This window comes from Rhinatrema bivittatum, chromosome 9 (assembly GCF_901001135.1).
Source record: "Rhinatrema bivittatum chromosome 9, aRhiBiv1.1, whole genome shotgun sequence".
NCBI classification, from domain to species: domain Eukaryota; kingdom Metazoa; phylum Chordata; class Amphibia; order Gymnophiona; family Rhinatrematidae; genus Rhinatrema; species Rhinatrema bivittatum.
Window position 1 is genome coordinate 165,250,397 of NC_042623.1, and position 9,600 is coordinate 165,259,996.

A 9,600-nucleotide genomic window follows, 5' to 3' on the forward strand; every position below is an offset into this window, starting at 1 on the left:
GACTGGAACATAGGTAGGTCGCTTGTCTACTCCTGGAGCCAAAAACTCCTAAAGCAGACTACTGCACCAAGGGTAAAGCATTAGCTATGTTGTACATGGTACCTAGAATATATTTAACACTTAACTAGATATTCAAGATGAGGCTTCCAAATACAAGGACCCTAAAGAGCTTGACTGTGTCAGGGCATTTCATTGCCTGTTAAATACCTCTAATACAACTATATTGTTGGAACATAGTACCACCCTCCTGTTAGCCATATTCTGCCCCCATACAAATAAGGCCACCATTACTGGGAACATTTCAAGAACTGTGATATTGTGAATCCAACCCACTGAGATGGTCATGGGACAGCACACCAGGTTCCTTCGAAATATATACCAAAATCTATATTGCCACATAGAGATCTATGAAAAGAATGATGTATGAATTGAAAACAGCATTAAACAATATTAAAATACTAAAAAAAAACAACCTGACTTGCACCTCCATATCTGCCTTCACATGTCTGGCTATTTGGAATAAATAGCAGGTGTGGGATATGCCCATAACTAGGTTAGATAATCTCCTAATGAAGACCCTGTCCATGGGAATGACCCTGCAGGTGAAGATCATCCATTAGGGCCTGTACCTGCCACAGAGGCATCTTTTTAGCTTGTTTTGCTCTGCTGAGTTCACCACTAAGTTTCATGACCTTGCCCTGCAGGTGTTGAGATGTCAAAAGATTCAAATCCAACTCAATATTTTAATTTTATTACACTTTTTTAGGAACTTCAAAGTAGTTTCCATATCCTGCAGCGGCAACAGAGGATGGAATGACTTGCCCAAGGTCATAAGGAGTGGCAGTGAGATTTGAACTCTGGTATCCCACCCACTGCTCTAACCACTAGGCTACTCCTCCACTCCTGTCCAATAACCAAAAAGGTCATAGTTATTGCAGAGCCTTTGGTTTTTGCTTGTTAGCAGGATGCCCAAGTTCCAATTGATCCTGCAAAGGGCTGCAAGCAACCTCCAACAGACTCCTGAGCACTGTGGGTCTATAAAGAAGAAATCTTCTAAGTAATGGATGAGGTTTTTTTGGCCTGACACTTGCTCGGTCCTCCAATGCACAAAGGTGCTGAAGGTTTCAAAATAGGTGCAGGATATAGAGCAGCCCTGTGGCATGCACTTGTAAAATAATATGAGGTCCCCATCTGAAATTCTGCTAATGGAAGGAATCTGGGTAAATAGAGAAGAAACAGGCAACACGATGAAGGCCTCCACTTCATTTTCCTGCATCAATGAGATTGCCTGATCGAAGGATTCATACTGTAGTTTCCAACCCTCTAGGAGCAAAATTGATTGCTATCCAGTCCCAAGGGGAAGTAAGATTTTGAATAAACCAGAACTTTCCCAGTTCTTACTTCAGGACTAACTCCAAATGGGATGCTACTAAATTGGGGGATGGAATATCTTAGAAGGGACCTGCACCCCATCCCAAGTTGATTTCTTTGTTTATTTTTTTTCATGGACAGCTCCTGAGTGTAGTTATGTGGACTTTGCATTTTTCAATCTACCTAATGCCACTTTGTCTTTACAAGGGACCATGAAGCCATTGTTAAAACACTCCCAAAGAAGCTATGATGCTGTCGCATATGGGTAAATGCACAGCCCACCTGCCATGCTTTCTGCTTTTACCAGAGAAGCTGCTTTAGTAAATTGTCTACTCTCATGATCCCTCCACCACTTGGCCCCACTCTGAGAGAGGCTGCACCGTGCTGCTTGCACTTGGAAATCAGGTGGTTTCCATATCAGCCCAAATATACATGCCTGAACTTACATACAGAGCTTCTGCCCTGGTATGCATTAAAATGCTTGCACTGACCCTCTGGGATTATTACTACTGCCCTCTCCCCCCATGCTGCTAGTCCTGGCTTGCCACCAGCATATCTGCTTGAAAAGGAGTGGGGCACACAGTTATCATTTTACTTAGTCAGATATCTATATTCCTAGATCCCCATGCATCTGATCTATCATTGGATAGTTGCTTTCGAAAATGCTCATCATAATGGAACCAATCCTAGTTGCCATGGGTCCTGTGTACTCCGATGATCAGGTTGATATATTTCAGTAGGGCTGGGATACAGTTCTGCTTCTTTTCCTGCCATCATCAGGAAGACAAGTATCCAACTATTGATCGATTTAAACATCTTATGCTTTTTCTTTTACTTTCCCCCTTTTGTTTTCTTCCTTTTTCCCTTCATCGGTATCCTTAAATTCCATCCCTAGGAGGGAGACTGTTAGTGTGCTTCCCATTGAGTATCTTCCTAACCAGTGTGCCTGGCACATTTACTCTAAGCGGGGCAATAGGATGCAGAGCCTATGCCTTTGCCGCTAAGTTGGTCATAGAATTGCCCACAGAATCTGGCATGGATGCACGCTGACTAAGCCCCCAGCAACTGGAGGAAGCATTAGAGTCTGATGAATTAGAAGAGTCATTGGAGTCCAAACTGGGAGTGTCCCATACCTCCTTCATGGTACGCCTATCCCAGTCTCTGCATTTCTCCTTATCCATTCTCTTTAGTATTGCATGCATGCTAGCTACAAATTTCTTGTCCCTCAGTAAATGTGGGTGCCTGCTCTGCTGACAGTCACTGTTTATATTCTGCTTGTTACTCAGAGGTTACCACATTACTATTATCAATCACATCAAAATCAGCATTGAACACGGCATCAATGTCCCCCAACATATTTGCGTCAGACCAATTAATATTGTCATCATTCTCACCATTTACAGAGTCCTCAGTCACTGAGACAGGTGTAATCCTGAGAAGCTTGGAACTCTCGTGCTGTGAGATTCTGCTCTCCTACATTTTGCTGGTGCGTCAGTGCACATGTTTCTATTAGGGGACTGGAGCCGGGCTCACACCCATTCTATGCCATGTTCAGCAGCTCCTCCACAGATCTCCCCCAACAACTGCTGCATGTCTTCTTCACAGGCTATTTGCTGCACACCACCTATTGCTCTCTGCCTTCCCTCCAGAGGCCCAGGCCTCTTGCTCAATCACATGGTAGGACCGCTTGAGTCTCTTTCTGTCACCTGTAGGCTTCTCTTCTCCAGGGTATCTGAGCTCAGTCTCCTGCCTGCGGATGGTTATCTGCACCGGTGGCAAGTCTTTGGACACTGCTGGCTTTCTGTCATGGTCACTTGTCCCTCTGGCTTCCATCAGTTTGGCAGGCTGTTGCTGTACCATTCTCCCTGTGCCATAACTGAGTACATCATGCTCCACCACAGTTTCTTCTGTTAGACTATACTTGAGATACAGAAAAGGGAATCCTACCTTGTGCTTTGCTGAGTCTGTTTGGCATCCAAAGGTCACCTAGGGCCTCATGTTGTTCCTTCAGTTTTCTGTGCAGTGGAGGCTTCTTGATGCTGCTTCATAAAGATGCTGTCCCTAAAGAGTTGAGCTGACAGTGAAGAAGAGAGAGGCTCTAACTGTGCTGGTGAGGTCTTAGAGGCCTTGCCAGTGCCTTAGTTCTGCACCCAACTGAACCCCAATGGCTATCTGGCCTGCCACTGACCCCATCCCCTCACCTATCCCACCAATCACTTTACACCAACAGGAAGGCAAACAAAGCAGGCTATAAGCAGAGAATGAAGACCACAGGGTGTACTGTTACACTTCAGTCATGCTATGAATGCCCAGGTGAACAACAGGCTCACGTACCTTTGTGTTAATAGCTCATATTAGCACCTGGTCACCATGCAGAAGTATTTTAAACTTAAAGAATATGTAGTTTTGAAATTATGGTAACCAAAATGTATCTTATTTTAATCAAACTTAACTCCTTGTTCAGGACAAGAAGAATGATCCACATGATGAATCTTTGAAGAACAACTGCACCTTCCTACATATGGAAGAGTTCAATCTGTCTGATATAGATACCTTGGTACCTACTCATAATGAAGAAAACCAAGCCATCCCTGAGTGGAAGCGGCAGGTGATGGTGCGGAAGTTACAGGTCCAGCTAGAGGAGAACATGAGGACGGTAGGCTGCCACTTTAGCCTCTTTTGACAATTGAAATCAATATTTGTAGATAAAGAAATGATAATAATAATAATCATAACTTTTCATCAGCTTTCCTTTAGTAATTATCTTTTTTTTTGTTTAAATGTCTTTATTCAGTTTTTCAATGCTTACATGAACAAAAACAGCAACAGATAAACAACTACAAATTCTCAAAACCATCAATAACGGCCCCTCCCTCCACCTCCCCCCCCTCCCTCCACACACACACATAAATTGTAGAAGTAGGAGAAAACAACAACAACACGCATTGATGCAGCCAGTATTTTCAACCAATAATAGCCACAGACAGAACCAAAGGAGAATTGAAATCATAACTCCCCTGTAAACAATCAGGCAGTTTTTAAATGTACGGGCTCCATATCTTGGGAAAGGTCTAACATTTCCAAAAACTAAAAGTCAAAAACTGGATTCTTCACTTTGGATCCAATTATGTAGTATACATATCCTAACAATACATGTCCCTTTAATTAAAAACTTGCTTTCAATATGATTACAGGTAACCTCGTCAGAAAAGACCCACAAAACACACAAAAATGCATCTTTTTTCTCCATTATTTCCAGGAATACACACAGTTTCTGATGTAATTAATAATGAGTATCATCACCTTTCTATTCATACTATGATAAGATCACTTGCTCAGAATATCATTTTGATGACAAAGTATACAACCAATTAAACATCGATAGAACCGTCTTATCGGGAAACCGCTGTGATTTTAACTGATTATCATTTTTACCGTAACCACAATTGTACCATATGTGTTGTGAGAGTCTCATTTTAGTGGACCCTTGGGCCGGCCTGCTGGAGACTAGGAAAAGATGGACAATGTCTCTGATGAACAGCGGGCCAGGTGGCAGATGTTCAGGCGGGACATAGATGCTCTTCAACCTGGAAGCTGGTGCTCCCCCGGGAGGAGCCCGTAGGAGCCCAACCGCTGGGACTTAGGTGGCTTCACCCTTGGAAGCCGAAGCCCCCCCGGGAGGAGCCCGTAGGGGCCCGGCCGCTGGGACTTAGGCGGGTTGTGGATCAGGACAGGTAACTGGAACCAGACTAGGACAGTAGAGATACTGTAACTGGGTACGCGTTCTGGAACCAGGCAGGAACTGTAGCAGGCACGGGTACTGGAACCAGGCAGGAACCAAGCAGGTACTGTAGCAGAAATGGAGCGACGTAGCCAGGCAGGTCACTCCGGGGCGCAACGCAACAGGAAACCAGGATGCTAACCCATGCTAACCCGTTGCAAGGCAAAGGTTGGATGGCCGCGGCCGGCTTATCAAGGCCGCGGCGTCTGATATCAGGAATGGGGCGAGTCGGCACTGGCGGGAATCTGGCTACAAAGGCGCCCAAGTGGCGTGCGCCTAGGAACAGGGCGTCCCCCGGAACCTTCACGGTGGCGCTGCCCCAGCGGGGACGCCGCCAAACAGGCCACAAGCCAGGACTCTGGAGGCGGGAGCAGGTCCGGGAATCAAGAGGTAAGGGCCTGGCTGCGGTGCTCGCGGCCAGGACCGCAACAATATGAGTAATGAATGTTCCTTAAATTTCCCATAGACATCTACTGGATACAAGGGGTCATTCATGTGCATAGAATCTGAGAACTGCTATAATATTTCATTAAAGTATTTAGATTTACCTGAAAATCAAAATAAAATAGGATTTCTCTCCTCTAATTATCAGTGATCATATATCTCCAAGTAACTAGAAACAGGCTGGCTGAACTCTAAATAAACAACCCTCAGACATTTTATGATTTGCTCTTCTACTTGCCCAATCAAAAAATGATTTTGTAGAAGCCAGAATGCTATTGATTGGAAGTGGCCTGTGTCAGCTAGTGTCTAGTGAAACTCGTAACCTATATTATTGCCTTCAGTAAAGTAAATGAATGATTACCCTGGAGCCTAATGAGAGAAGTTGTATATGAAGAGATAACCTACAAGATTTTCATTATATCTTTGACATTATAATATTTTTATTTTTGTAACCCAGTGTGTTTGAATTCATTATGATAATACACAGTTCTTAACAATCTTCTGTTTGGTTTTCTCTGTCACAGAACTCTAAAGGCAGCTGCATGTCAGTTGGTGGTTTGAGGTACTCCCAGGCACACAATGCTGTCTTGGGGCCCTATGGGGAACTGCTGACAGATGATGACCTGCTGTACCTAGAGAAGCAGATTGAGAGCCTGCAGATGAGGAAGAAGTGTCAGGAGTATGAGAGTGAGTTAAGGTATCTGGCAAATGAACTGCAGAACATCCTTCCTGCTCCAATTGTCAATATTACTGTCAACACCCAATTTTTGCATCAAGAAACAGGCAAAGAACACCAGGCTTCACTTCCAGTGTGGTGCAATCATATTTCCAGTGCGGTGAATAACATGTCCCTACTGCTGACCAACATTAATGATAAAGACAAGGAAAAAGGGATTTCCTCCAAGCTGTACAGTACCAACCAAACCCAGAAGCAACTGAGAAAAAGTCTGTCAAATGGCACAGTTGAGAGAGAAATCCTAGAGTTTGGTGTGTCTGTTCGAAACTTGAGAGTTAACTTTGAGAAACAAAGCCTTCTATGTCAGGATAAATCACCACCTTTTCATGGGGTAAAGGTTGTACCCCCAAGATGCTCAGCAGACTATAAGACATTTGATGACCTCATCGTTCCAAAACAATCAATTGTTAGTAAGAGTGAAAAAGATCAAACCCAGGAAGAACAACTAGAGTTTGAAGTGGAAGATGCCAATAATTCTGGAATTGGCTCTGAAAAAGCTTCCACTTTAAGCCATTCTGCTGTCCCTTCTTCCACTCTAAGAAAGGAACGCATAATAATCCTTTTTCTGAGTCACTGGAAGAAATCTGCTTACACTATGTCCCTGAAGATTAAGGCCAAGGAAACTAAAGAACTGAAAAATTCAGATAAAATGGGAGACTCACAAAACTGTCAGAAGAATGCAGAAGGCAAAACAGAGCAAGCACCAAAGTCTGTCATGGAGAACAACAAACTTGGTCATTTGCTAAAGCAGAGAAGTATCATCAAGAAACTGATTGACAACTGGAAGAATATCATCTCCCATGTCCCATCTAGACAAATTCGTATTCTGAACCGCAAGAAGGTTACATTTTCTCCTGAGCAACTCCTTCCCCACATCAATGGGGCACTGATGGATTACAACTGTCTTACCCTTGACCTCTTCATGCTAGGCTACTTCCAAATCTTGGAGCTGGACCTTTCCACAAAAGAGCGCCAAATGCGGCACCTCCTCTGCTATGAAGTCTTTGACCACCTGGGCAGATATGGCTGGGAGGTGGTGCGAGCCTTTCATAAAGCAGTCATTGATGAAATTGATGCAGGCAAACGGGAATGGAAAGATGGCTTTGAGGATATCAAGACAAGGTTCTTTGGTCAACCAAATGATATGACCACGGAGATAGTAGATGCTAGAGAATCCATGGTGTCTCTTGGGAGGTCAGTGCCCAAAGTTGTGGTCCAAAGTGCAACTCTAGAGAAGAAAAAATACAAGCCAAGCACCGCTGACCATGGAGACATCAGCAACTTCAATAATGATGAAATCTGTAGATACATTGATAGAAGTTTTGCTTTCTGGAAGGAAAAGGAAGCTGAGATTTTTGACTTTGAAGAGTGATGGTCACCTTGTGCCATAGAATCAGTTGTTGTTGGACCTGAATGATAATACCAAGTACCAGATGAAAAAAGATAAGGAATGGTGTAGGACTTACTTGCTACTGCAGCTCCCACAGGGAATAGAATGACCAAAACATTTTTTTCTCCCAGAACCCTGATGTTTGCATCTGAAATCTGTATCAGGATTGACTCTGCCCTGATTGAAAATTGAAATTCTTGAAGGACACCTCCAATTATGCAATGTTAGTTATATGTTTTCAACTTTCCTGTCTTTTGTTCTTCCTTTTTCTGCCATTTATAAATAGGACAAGGATATTTTTGCTGTTCCAGACTGGATATTGTCCTTCATATATTCCCACTTTGTATCTTGTGATTACATGGATTTCATTGCAAATTCCAAATATATTTTGTTTTATTTTTGACAAAAGATAGACATTCATAGAAATATTGGGGTAGATTTTAAAATGTGCACGCGGGCGTACATGTGCGCACGCTACCCGGCGTGCACACATGTTCACCCGATTTTATAACTTTCACGTGTAGGTGCACACAAGTTATAAAATCAGGGGTCAACATGCGCAAGGGGGTGCACACTAGTGCACCTTGCGCGCGAAGAGCTGCACTGCCTTCCCCCATGCCCTACACCCCACCCCACATTCCCTTCCCTTCCCCTATCTCCCTCTACCTTTTTTTTAATTCTTCCTTTTGTTGTAAAACTTACTTCAGTCCTGAGGCTGAAGTAAGTTGTGTGCGCCGGCCGAGTGGTAAATGGCTGCTATGCCGGAAGCCTCTGACCACGCCCCGCCCGGACAGCCCCGCCCTACCTCTGAACCGCCCCTTTTTTCAAGCCCCGGGATTTACATATGTCCCGGGGCTTTATGCGCATCGCCGGGCCTTTTGAAAATAGGCCCAGCGCATAACCTTTTGAAAATCCAGCTCATTATGTAGTTCAGGTCCAAATAAGAGTATAATCATTATATTACTTCCAAAAAAGTAGGAGGCTTCTTTTAACTGTTATATATATTTCATTCTGAACACATATAGAGTCTTAATTTTTAATTATTTGGGTTTATAATCTATCTTTTTTAATAAGGATCTCACCCAAAGTGGAGTACAACATATTAGAAAGCATCATAGCAGTCACTAGAGTGGTAAGTGTAGTGTGATAGGTATAACCAAAACATTAGAAAGCTTCATGGCAGTTGCTGGAGCAGCTTTTAAACTAGAACATGGGGGAAATCCAACAGTCACGCAGTAGTTCATAGTTCTCTTCTTCACTTCTACCACAGGGAGGTATCTTCAACGGATACTAAAATAACAGGGGAGTCAGAGCATCCCAATAGAGAGATTCCAATAAAATTAAAAGTAGTCTATGTGCCTACATATAAAGAACAGATTGAGTTAAAAGACTCCAAATTACCCCTGTTAACTGCTAGGAAACGTTTTATACACAAATAAAAAACATACCTTGAAATGTCTGTATGCTAATGCCAGAAGTCTAAAAAGTAATACGGGAGAGTTAGAATGTAAAGCACTGAATGAGGACATAACTGGCATCTGAGACATAACTGGCATCTGAGAGACCTGATGGAAGGAAGATTACCAATGGAATAGTGCTATACCAGGGCACAAATTATATCGCAATGATAGGGTGGATGAACTTAATGGGGGGGGGGGGGCATATTATGCTAGGGATGGCATACAATCCAACAGGATAGAGTTCCTATATGAGATTAAATGCACAGTAGAAACTTTATGGGTAAAAATTCCATGTGTGATGGGAAAGAGTATAGTGGTGGGTGTATACTACGATCCACCTGGCCAAAATGGACAATGAAATGCTAACAGAAATTAGGGAAGCTAATACCTTTGGTATCACAGTAATAATGGGAGATTT

General features: G+C 43.2%; 1 protein-coding gene across 1 annotated transcript in view; it reads left to right on the plus strand.

The window, feature by feature from the left end:
• ESPNL (espin like) overlaps positions 1–7,845 on the plus strand; it is a 78,240-nt gene extending 70,395 nt beyond the window's left edge. Inside the window, exons 11-12 of the mRNA XM_029617322.1 lie at positions 3,836–4,027; positions 6,121–7,845. Coding sequence (XP_029473182.1) covers positions 3,836–4,027; positions 6,121–7,704 — 1,776 coding nt within the window. The 3' untranslated portion in view covers positions 7,705–7,845. The remainder of the gene's footprint in view (positions 1–3,835; positions 4,028–6,120) is intronic.
• Positions 7,846–9,600: the final 1,755 nt, after the last annotated feature.